Here is a 12,376-nt window from a genome sequence, read left to right on the forward strand (position 1 = left end):
ACAGGTGTAATATATTTCTACCATCTACACACAAAATAAGGGAAACAACTGAGGAAACTGTAACTTACATGATCAGTGCGCCATGGAATTACCATTAGCATGTTGAACAGCTCTAATTCGTCGTGGAATAGAACCATATAAGCCCTGAGTGGTTTTCGTAGAAATGTTGTACCATTTCTTGTGCAGCATAGTACTCAGCTTCGTCAGCGAGGATAGATGAGGCTGTCTGCTCTGGATTCTGAACCCCAGAACTGATCCAGGTATTCAACAAAGTTGAGGTCTGGAGATTGGATGGACCAGAGGAAGTATTGTAGTTTATCCTGATGTTCATTAAACCACGCCTCAATAACTTTAGTAGTATTGTCATCTTGAAAAATTCCGTCATTAGGCGGAAACAGTATCTGAACCAAAGAACACACATGGTAACCTAAAATGTCCACATAATCCCTGGCAGTGATACGTCTTGCGAGCGTAATCACAGGACTCAAGGAATACCAGAACGTGTGACTCATACCATACTTCACGGTAGGGCGGAGACAGTTTGGAGCATGATTCATAGGGTATCCGCCTGAGTTCCAAATAAGGTGAGATGGGATTAATCTACCATAATGTTCGTTTTCAGTTACCTGCGGTTCATTTTGCGTGTTCTCATCGCCGTCTTCTTTGCACGAAAGTGTTATGCAACCCAACCGCGGATATTCAGGTTAACTTATGTCGGACTGTGATTGTCGCAATAAGTTGTTCAGGTATTAGTAGAATTCCACAGTCATTTTTGTCACTTTCGCTCTACAGTTCTCTTCAATGTACGGCGATCTCTGTCACTGAGATTTTTTTCCGTTTGCTATGAATTCTGTGAGCCATCGTCACACGTGTCATTGTACCTCGCGACATTCATAACAGTGACCATCCTAAATACACTTGCTCCAACTAACTGCGCACTCACAATTTGGCCATTCTGAAACTCGAGGTATCCCATATTGCATAGTTTGTTTAACGTTTCCCTCGGTACAAAAGTATCCTCAGTGTGCCACCTAGTACATCATACGTATTTCGTTTGCATTATTTTGATATATATATATATATATATATCCTAACCTACTTCCGAAGCAGCACCAAGGTCTTTTAGAGCACAACATGGTGTCGCTACTATCAATCCCCCCCCCAAAAAAAAAAATTGACACAACTCGAAACATTATTTATCATGCTTTATGTTTGTTATCTTGTTGCAATTTAATATCAGTGTGAAACCAAAAGATTAACAAGTTATTTTCAAACACGCTTCATTCAAAAGTTTCGTATTATAATTAAGTTAGCATTGAATACATATTTGAGCTGTGGCATTTGTATCTTCGCATTTGTTGAAGAATTGGATTTTAAGAGAATCGATAGGTACTAATGAGATCTGCTTAAGGCGATGACAAGGCACTTTTATCGCCAGGGGCTCACTCCTTTGTGTGCCTATTAATGACGCGAGTCGTCGAAGCAACGATAATCTGAGAATCGGGCACCGAATTCACCAGAAGCCGTAGGAAGTCAGACCATAATACCGGGAGGACTTCCCTGATTAGGGTCTACTGTAGTTAACTGGAACTATAGTTAACGTTGAAGTTCAGTGAACTAATGCTTTAAATTTGTTTGCTAGGTGCACCTGCATTCAGCCTTCCAGCGGACGCATCAAATACTTCAAAGCTATTCCAACATTATTCACAGGTCTACAAGCAACTTTTTGGCTTCACCTCGTGCACAGACGATACATAACAAACTGAATTCTGTTTGGCAGGAAATCAAGAATTTAATTGCTACACTAAAACGTATAGCTAGCCATCTCAGTGTGCAAGAAGCGTATGATGAATTCATGTTCTTTCTAGCCACAAAAGGTAAGTGTTTTTTCTTTCATATTGAAAAAAAAAATATTTTCCAGATATATGTTTATATATATATATATATATATATATATATATATATATAGTTCTACGTCTCACACATATACTGTGTCGGTTTAATTTCATAATTTTAAATAGTGTAAAGTAGAAATGTCTTACTTGCATAGAAGTAAATGGTGGTGCATATCGATAGAAACAATAATCACACTTTCGGTTATTCTGATTTATTGTCAGTTTTTAAACAAGTAAAAGGAAAGAAAAGAGAGAAGCTCTGGAGAAGTTCTTAATATGTTTGACAATATTTTGTCGTACTTACTCATGCGAAATTTTCTACTCTAGATCAATGAATTCGATCGATGAAATAGATATTTTATGTTATAAAAAAAATGAACATCTGTCATATTCAGTAGAGACTGTTTAAAAATCGTTTGAGTAAACGGAATTGGCATTTAATCTCTAATCATATGGGATGGAGCCGCGGTGGCTCAGTGGTAGAGCGTTCACCTCTGGTGCTTGGGGTCCCGGGTTCGATCCCAGCTCCCGCCAAGTGAACTTTGTGGTGGACAAACACCGTGTGCGTGGGTTTCCTCAGTGTTTTCCCGTTTCCTCCCACTTTCTTCATTCCACCATTTCATTCATCATTCATTATCACCGTCTCCTTTAGCCTAACCGGCATAACCATGGGACGTAAAACTCAAAAGATTTCATTTTTTTTCTAACCATATGGGGGAAAGCACGGTGCCTCAGTGGTAGAGCGTTCACCTCTGGTGCGTGGGGTTCCTGGTTTGATCCCAGCTCGTGTCAAGTGGTGTTTGTGGTGGACAAACACCGTGTTCGTGGTGGACAAACACCGTGTTCGTGGGTTTTCTCAGGGTTCTCCCGTTTCCCCCCGTTTTATTCATTCCCCCATTGAAATCATTTCGTATCATTACCACCTCCTTTAACCTAGCCGACATAACCATGGGACATAAAATTTAAAGATTTCATTTCATTTATAGGATTTTATTATAGTGTATTGCAGATTTTTTTTTCTTTTTGTTGAACCACTCGTTCCGAAAGCTAAATGCTCCTGGAGTGTGGCAGGTTGCATCATCTTGTTGAAACCATAAATTGACGATTTCATTTGATCCAAATGGGGCTAAAGGAAAGCAGTGAGCATCGCAGGATAAAGAACTCCATTCATTGTAACAGGTCTTCCTTGTTCATCCTCAAAAAAGTAAAGACCGATTAAGCCCCCACTCCAGATCTCACACCAAACCTTAACTCGCTGAGGATGCATGTCTTTTTCGTGAATTTCTCTTAGGTTCTCGGAATCCCATATTCGGCACTTATGCTTGTTCACAAAGCCGTTTAAATGGAATAGAGCTTCAGCTGAGAAAATGATACGTTTTGGGAAACCATGGCTCTTGCGTTCCTTTTTCAAGATCAATTGCACAAATTGCAGTCATTTTCCATGATCAGCTAGTTTAAGTTCCTGTGTTAACTGAGCTCTGCACGGGTGTAAGTGTAAATCTTTTGTTAAGATTCTGTGCATTGGCACTGGACATGTGCGCATTTCTTGAGCACGACGGCAACATGATTTTTTCGGACTCTCAGTAACAGAATCACGCACAGCAACAAAATTTGCCTCATTCCGGCCACTTCGACTGCGTCCAGGACTTTTGATGTCTACTGTTGAACCGGTTTGTTCAGATATCTTGATCAACCTACGAACAGTGGGTTCATTTGGTGCATTGTTGTGTCCGAGAATCGTACGGAGTTTCCAAACAGGGGGGAAACTTTCACCATTCTTGTAGTGAGTTTTAATAATCAACACTCGCTGTTTCGTACTGTATCTTTCCATGACGATACTCCAGAAACACTGACCTGGAAAACAAAAGCACAGTATCAGAACACAACTTCAGTTATCACTGATAACAAACCATGCAAAAACAGTGTTGCCAACAACAAAAATAAAAATAATGGGCGTTTCAAATCCGGCGTTCTTTTTGAGACATCCTTTATTATAATTGACGGATCGTTGAAGTTAGTATCAGCTAGCAATTTTTCTTCCAGTGCTAGAGAACTGTTATAGATCTGGCTATTTTGACAGTGCACAGAACTATTTTTTCTTTATTTTTATTTGTGTATTGTCATGCTGTAAATTGTTAATTATGGGAAGTTCCTTATAAGTTAACACAGGCACGTAGCCAAGGGGGGGGTCCGGGGGGTCCGGACCCCCCCCCTTCGAGACCAGAAATGAAAAAATTAAGGAAGGATAAAACAAAATGAAATGACAAAAAGAAGGATCAGCGTTAAAAATTAAAAAGAAAACTACAGGAAGCTTTTGCTTACTTTTTCTTATGAGGAGATTTGTATTACTTGCAATATGGTGGTGAGGTAAGCGAGGTATTTTGGAAGAGTCAGGGAATTTGAAATTTCAAGAAAAGTTTTGGAATTCTCAGAATTCCTGCTATTAGTCAGGGAGATTTCAAACTTTCGAAAGCATAAGTACCGTTGTGTAACAGCGTGGGCATTTTTAATCATAACTTTTCGTCATCGCATCCTTGCAGTATCAAACATGTTATTTCAAGGACAATTTTCTGTTGCTCCTTTAACCTGTCATTTGGAACCGACAGTAGTTGACGGAATAATAAAAACAAAAAAATTATGTTGAAAGAAAGTTCTGTTAGCATTTGATTCAACAGAGAAAGGAACGCATATATTGTAAAACTAGTTGAATATACATATGCTTCGCACAGGTGCTGTATTTGGAAGTCAACGCCTGTGGGAGTATCACCATTGATCTCAGCGACCGCGAAAACTATGGATTTGATACTAATATCAGTCATTTTGGGATATTTTTTTACATGCCTCGGTATCCACACCCCGCTGGCTCCCGGCCCGTATACTTGCAAGTCATCGTTAATTGAAGTGTCACCATTGATTTCAGCGACCGCGAAAACTATGGATTTGACACTAATATTGGTCATTTTGGATTACTTTTATATGTCTTGGTATCTCACCCCCTTTCGGTGACCCCCGGCCCGGAGGCGAATAGCGTGAATTTGGAAGTTATGCGACTGGAGTTTCACCATTGATTTCAGCGACCGTGAAAATGTGAATTCGGCACTAATAGCTCAAGTGGTAGAGCGTTGGCTTCGCATTTGGGAGGTCGTGGTTTCGAATCCCGCTGCCTAGCATTCTGACTGAGGTTTTCCAGGGTTTCCCTCAGTCGTACCAGGCAAATGCCGGGATAGCACCTACTAAACAGGCCCTGGCCGATACCTTCCCAAATCCTTTCCATTATTAATGTTGTTGGATATCCAATGTAAAATGGCCTCTGAGCTGTATCTGGTGATTGTTAAATAAATAAATAAATATTGATCATTTTCTACTACTTTTACATGTCCCGGTAAACGCCCCCTGAGACCCCCCTGGTTCGAATTTCGACAGAAACGTTTAACTCTGGTCTGGAGTTTGGACCAAGGTATTCGTGACTAAAATTTGGTAACTCTAGGTCAATTTGTCTGGTTCCCAAGCCGGTTCCGGTAAACGCCCCCCTGAGACCCCACTGTTTCGAAATTTGAAAAAAACGCTTCGTCTTGATCTGGGGACTGGGCCAACCCCTGACCAAAATTTGGTAACTCCCGGTCCACTCGTCTGGTCCCCAGGCAGCACACAGGCAGACAGACAGACAAACACAAAAACAAACTCTTCATTTTATTTATATTAAAAGATAGTTTACAAGACAGTATTCAGTACGTACTTTTTATAATAATTGAGGTCATAACGAAAGGAAAATTGTTATATTTGAATAAACAGGAGAAGAACGTAAATATTGCAAAATCTTTTTCAATACTTTTTTTTTATTATTTTCTCGAAATTTCTTCATAGTTTGTTATTAAAATACTTGCCAACATATCCTCATTTTATTGTCCTAACAAACCAATATATGTTGATAGTAAAGTAGTTTAGATTGATCGAGCGCCTGGGCCTTCAGAATTTCATGTCCACCCCCCCCGCCGTTACGAAATCCTGGCTAAACGAACCAATATATGTTCCAGTAAAATAGTTTAGAGTGATCGAGCACCTTTTGTGATGACCACAGTATTTCATGTCACGGACCCCCCCCTTCACGAAATCCTGGCTACGTGCCTGGTTAACATAGCTTCACATCTCAAGTAGTCATTAGTATTCCTCATGATCTACTGCCGTAAGTAAATTTCTGTTTTTAGTCATCTGTTAGGATAAATTAAGGGTAACTTCTTTTGTTTTTAATTGGTGTTTGTAGGGGGAGAAATTTTTGATCACTAAACATACGCAGAGAATGGAAGAAATATCGTGGTGGTTTAGAGGGTTAATAAAATATTTTACTGTTTATTTCTGCCAGCTTACCATATAACAACAACATTATCCATTAATATGCGAAAGCAGCCTCGTCATAACTTTTTTAGGTCAATTACGTAATTTATTCTTTTGTTAATAGCTCGAACTTGCTTTAGTTTTGAACAATATGAATATGCTGGTGATTTTAATGAAATTAGTACATGCGAGTGTTGAAGAAAGATATCGGATCCACTGATTAACCTTTCTTTCTTATTCAGCTTAATCCAGATATCCGTTAGTGATTAGTTAACACTTTTCTCTCCCATCCATTAATGCGTAATACGTCCCTTCAAATACAGTTGAATCAGTGTAGTTGAGAAAGTTGCGCGAGTTACCCGCATCTTCAGTCTGTTGAACCTAAACCAATAAACAAAATACTTTACTCTTTCGAGGTTCAACAGGAGTAATTATGGCATTGGGCATCTTAGGCTTATAGCTGCTTGTGCTAATTATCTGGCTTATTAATGACTGATCTCATAAACTACGTGTAATGTCACGTCCGTCCATTTAATTGCTTTTTATTCACTTGCATCATGGGTTATTTACTTCAATGTGATGAATGGAGGAACAGATGAAACATTTGGAATAATTATTGATATATCTGATACGATGTCATAGCCCCATAAATCCGTATGTCTTTCCATTTATTTAAAATAAAACAACAAGTACTTGGATTTATAATTTTGTCTATATTTAATAACCAAGATAGCTTGCAATAATTTGTGTATTGAAACATGAAATACAGTAGTCATGTATGGTTGTGTCTGCAAGAATATGTACCTGTTTTGTTACATTTAAAAAGGTACTCAATTGTAAATCCTGAACATATGATTTTCCTTTAAGATGGAAATTTCGCTGCACTACGTTGAAAATGTAATCTTTGTTTGACGCAATTATGCTCAATATTCATTCTTCTTAATTTATTATTTCATCTTTATTGATGCTAAATACTAAATACGTGTTAGTAATTTCATAATTACTATGTTATCAAAATACTTATATACTTACGGCATTTTCTTAAATTCGGAAATAATAATGCGCTGTTGGATCCGTCCTAAATAAATAGTGTGTTAATGATATAAGAAAGTTGGGAAAGTTTCTTGAAGAGGTCAGCGTCCGAACTCAAGACCTTGGGGGAACTTCTGATGTTGATAACTATAAAATTTATATTATGGGCTAATCCGATAATATATTAAAAATTTGTTTTCGTTGTATATAGATATGTACAGGGTATTTCAAAACAACACCGACAACTTTTGGGAGGTGATTCCTGACACCAAGATAAGACAAAAAGTATAGACGAACCTGGATGCATAAGTGCTTCCTTTCGGAGTTACAGGCCGCCGAAAACATGAAAAAATGAAATTTAAAGTTCCATGACTGTAATACTATGGCGCCTACTGTAGTTGGATCAAGACTTCACTTAGGAACTAATATATGCCCTATACAAATATTTATGTTACAGAATCCTGTGGTACTTCCGCACTTTATATATATATATATATATATATATATATATATATATATATATATATATATATATATATATATATATAAAAAATTAGTTGGTGAGTACTTCAAATTATATTCCCGTAGCCAAACTCCAATTATTATAAGTAGTACCTCTGACAGCCCCGCATTTCACATCACAAGCGCCCTTCATCCTGACAAGTGGGGAGTTCACTTGCCCACGATGACTTTTCAGCCGTTCCAGTAACATCATCAATATTTCAGTTGGGGTTTGGGGATCATGATTCAGTGAACCTTGACTGTCACCATCAACAGCTATCAGAGAATCAGAACTTATTTCTGTACTAGATAATATGGGTAACTATAGCTTTTTGTCTATAGAAGACGGAGAGTGTACGGTATTATCGCATGAAATATTTGATACATAAGACTTAGATTGTCAGTATTTAGGAACAACTTTTAAAATAATCAGTTACCTTAAATGCGCTACCGCTTAGCCGAGAATACCCGACAGCCATAGTCGGGTGGTCTGCGGCATTAGGCTGTGGATCGTTTGTTGTGAATATCTTGGATTCGAATCCCGCTTCAGTCATAGGTGCTTTTAACTATTCTCGTTTACTTCTATGTCTGTGTGGTGTCGTAATGGTTCCAGTGTAATCCCTACAAAGCGTTAAGCAGGTTAAATAATTTGATAAAAAGCTGTTACCTTTTCATATATATATATATGGTGGTTAGCGCATGCCTTCGGTGCCCGTGGTCATGAGGTCAATTTCCGCAGAGGCACTCAACAATTTCGGTGCTGACCCAGCATCGTGTGGACAATTGAGGAGTTATCTGAAGTAAGAGGTAGTGGGCTCCAGTCTAAAAAGCCGGTATTAGGGACTTCGGTTGTCGATGCGTTGACTACACATCCCCACTTTGAACTATGCCCGTTGGTAGGAACCAAAGGACTGTCGTGCCAAGAGTTTAGTTTGTTTTAATTATCATAAATGGCTTCTTTATTATTAAATTTTATCCAATATTTTCTTTTCAACTGGTTTGCGAAACTCAGAGCTAGCTACTTGTTTTCTTTGCAATTCATGTTCATAGTCAGCACAACTAGTCACTAAGGAAAAGCAAACTTTTCAATAAAATTCGTTTCGCGTCTTTCGTGGCTCTGAGTTTTTTTTTTTTTTTTTTTTTTTTTTAAGTTGAAGGGCGTTTTATCATTTTCCCCTCGTTTTCCCTATTTTTTCTACTTTCACCTATGTTTCTTTGCACGGACATTGTACCTACAGGCACATGCGTAATGTGTTCGTTTACAGAAGCGTGCCTTTCTCCTGCCACTATAGAAAGTGAGGATGCCCTGTATCAGAGAAATATTAATTGACGTATGTAAATGAATATATCTGTAATGAAGTCATAATTAGTTAGTTTTTTTGCATCGTACATAGTTTCCTCATCCTCATTAATCTCTTCACCCCCGCTTCCTGAATTCCAGTTCTAGTATTCTTTCTTGAATAAGGCCCATTTAATGGGGGACTGATGTCTCATGTAGGCCTCTTAACTATAACATCAGCAATAAAGAAAGTAGGGTTTAATTTGCACTAATTTTAGAACATTGCGTTAATTATTAGCTAAATAATAATAATACTACGGAGCGAGCTTAGTCTAATTGTTAGGATTCTTGCTTCGCAATTGGATAATACCGGGTTCGAATTCGGAGACCAGCCATCCTGATTGAGGATTTTCCAGGGTTGTTCCTCAGTTATACTGGTCAAATGCTAGGTTAGTATCTTAATCTAAGGCTCTGGAGACCTTCCTTCCATTCCTTTTCCAATGTTTTCATCTGTTGATTACTACAGTGTAAAGTGGCCTCTGAGGATGTATCTAATAGCTTATAACAAATAAACAATAACGACATAATATATCTTCACGAAACGTGCGGGTTAATTTAACTACAGCCTTATAGTCTCAACAGATAGCTTAAGTTTTAATATCAATTTCCTGACTTTTAACTACTATTTTCATATTGTTTTAGCTTTCAATTGTTTCACATATGTTCCCACCGAGAATTGAACCAAAGATCACATGAACAAATGCGAATATGTTAAATATTTTTGAACACTTTAATATAAAAGACACAAAACGCTTCAATGATACGATGCATAAATATGTTTTGGTTACATTCTGCAATGTATGATTAAAGAAACCTGGAGGGTGAAGAAAAAAAATAACAGAAATCTCTTTTTTATTTACTCCTTCAACAAACCCCGACCTCAGAAGAGCAAGTCATAAGATAGGTGATAAAGTCATGCAGCGAACACTTTTATTAATAATAATAATAATACACAACCATATCACTCTCCTGAAATTCTCGTATGTATATTTAAAAATGTACTGTTGTGCCACGCCAACCAGTCTATATATATAGGCTATACCTTCGAAGTGATATTCATTATTACATTTGTTGATGATTGGACTCTAGTGAGTCAGAAACTACAATTAATAAAGAGTTTGTTTTGTCTAGTATTCCTGCGATTAGAAGGGCCTTATCTAAAAGATATTTCATTTGTATAATAGAAAATAGTAGTGTATTTTATAAGAATAAAATAAATATTTTCAATGTGAAGCTAACATTAAGTTTTGAAGAGGAGCTAAACAGAAAAATTTGTTCCCTTTACATCAGTTTTCAGACAGTTCACTATACTTTGAAATGGGAAGAAGTCAAACTTGGAAACATTTTACTAAAGAGACCTCGGCAGAAAGTGCAGCATGTAAATATTGCAAGGTTAAAATAAAATAAAGAACAAAGGTAGCACAAACGTGTTATGGAAACATGTAAAAACATAGGAACATACTATTAAATATATTAGTGAATCCGATAAAAAGTTTTGACGAATTTTAGATATTCAATTTTATCATCACAATTTCAGATGTAGGTTTGGATACGAATCAAGATCTGAGATTCGATTTTCGGATCCGAGATCCGGACCCAGATCCGCAATCCGAATTTCGGATCCAGATCCGAGATCCGGACCCAGGCCCGAGATCCGAATTTCGGATCCGGATCCGAATCTCATTGGGTCCGGGATATCCGGATCCGAAAATTTTTGGCCATCCCTAGTCTTGACCCGACTACGGTATGTCTTATAGTATTGGAGCTATGGACCTTTAAAGTTCATTTTTTGATGCTTTTGGCAGCCTGTAATTCCGAAATGACGGATTTCTGCACCCAGGTTGGTCTATACTTTTTATCTTATCTAAGTGTGAGGGATCACCTCCCAAATGGGGTCGGTGTTATTTGAAACAGCACAACGGTGAACACGACATGGTATTTATTAAGTGTTATTCTGTCAAACGAAGATTTACATTTTAAAAATATCCGTGCTTTATTGAATAACTATTCAAAATTTCGTCAGATAGTAGTTAAGACGGAGAGAAATTATATTTAGAAAATTAGTTTTTCCCAGTACAATCTCCATTACGGGATAGAAACAAGATATATAAACTCATAGCTGTACGCTCGTAAGTAGGTACTTGTTAGTCAAATGTTGCAATGTCACCCTGTATGAAAATGAAAGGGAAAACGGATTTCATCGTTTGTTTTCGTTTAATTTTATCATTCATAAGTAAAATGAATGATACCATTTCTAATAATTCTCATTTTTTCAGTGACTCGGACTGGAGTTTACATCGGAATAGTTTGCTTCATAGTGGGTAGTCTTATAGGCGTTTCAGTAGGCCTTATATGGCAACGGCGAACGATAGCACCACAACATATGCGAGCAGTCGTTTGTAACAGTTACGAAGGCATTGAGGTAAGCAATATAAATTTTAAAATTATTCATAGCAACTTCTTTTTTTAGTTGTTACTTTTGAAATTCTATAAAATATGTTATACTATATATGTACTGATGTGGAATAGAAAAATAAAGAAATTCCTTTGCTGTTTCTTTTACGATCTTTAATAACCAAAAGCATGTAGAAAGGATTAACTATTTAAAAATATAGGATAACATTCAAACATTGTCTTTGTGATTTTCTGCTTACATAGGAAAGCTTTGAAATTATTTATGTTAAATATTGTATTTTTCTGTTAATTTTGTAGCAATATTTAATGTCTGGTTCAGATATTTTAAACAGTTCAGTCGGTGTCAAATATAGAAGCAGGAAGGAAGAAAATAGAACAAGTGAATAGTTTCTAATACCTGGGTAGTATTATTAGTGATAACGTGAAACCCGAGCCTATGATGGTGTAATAAAAGCAAGGATAGGAATGGCAAAAGAAGCATTTAGGAGGAGGAAAAATCTATTTTGTGGATCCTTCAATAAAGAATTTAGAAAAATATGTTTAAAATGCTTCGTGTGGAATATTGTGCTATATGGGTTAGAAACGTAGACCTTACGCAGAAGATATGAAAAAAGACTCGAAGGTTTCGAAATGTGGATGTAAAGAAGAATGGAGAGAATTAGTTCGAATGGAAAATGAATGAAAAGGTGTTAGAAATGGTGGGGGAGAATGGGAGAGAAAAGAATTTTAGATGTAATTGGAAAGCGGAACGGAAACTGTTTGGAGCATTGGCTGAGAAGGAACTTATGAGGGAAGTGGTAGAGAGTATAATGGCAAGAAAGAGATGGATGAAAGCTTTTCGGTTGCGGTAAGTGATGTGCTA

At 37.2% G+C, this 12,376-nt stretch overlaps 1 protein-coding gene across 3 annotated transcripts in view; it reads left to right on the forward strand.

Moving 5' to 3' along the window:
* LOC145673245 (NAD(P)H oxidoreductase RTN4IP1, mitochondrial-like) overlaps positions 1-12,376 on the forward strand; it is a 50,728-nt gene that overhangs the window by 11,572 nt on the left and 26,780 nt on the right. For all 3 annotated transcript variants that reach the window (XM_081742760.1, XM_081742778.1, XM_081742769.1), the window contains exons 3-4: positions 1,643-1,877; positions 11,376-11,521. In XM_081742760.1, the coding sequence (XP_081598886.1) occupies positions 1,643-1,877; positions 11,376-11,521 (381 nt within the window). The remainder of the gene's footprint in view (positions 1-1,642; positions 1,878-11,375; positions 11,522-12,376) is intronic.

The sequence above is a fragment of the Thermobia domestica genome, chromosome 2 (assembly GCF_964235325.1).
Source record: "Thermobia domestica chromosome 2, izTheDome1.hap1.1, whole genome shotgun sequence".
Classification (NCBI taxonomy): domain Eukaryota; kingdom Metazoa; phylum Arthropoda; class Insecta; order Zygentoma; family Lepismatidae; genus Thermobia; species Thermobia domestica.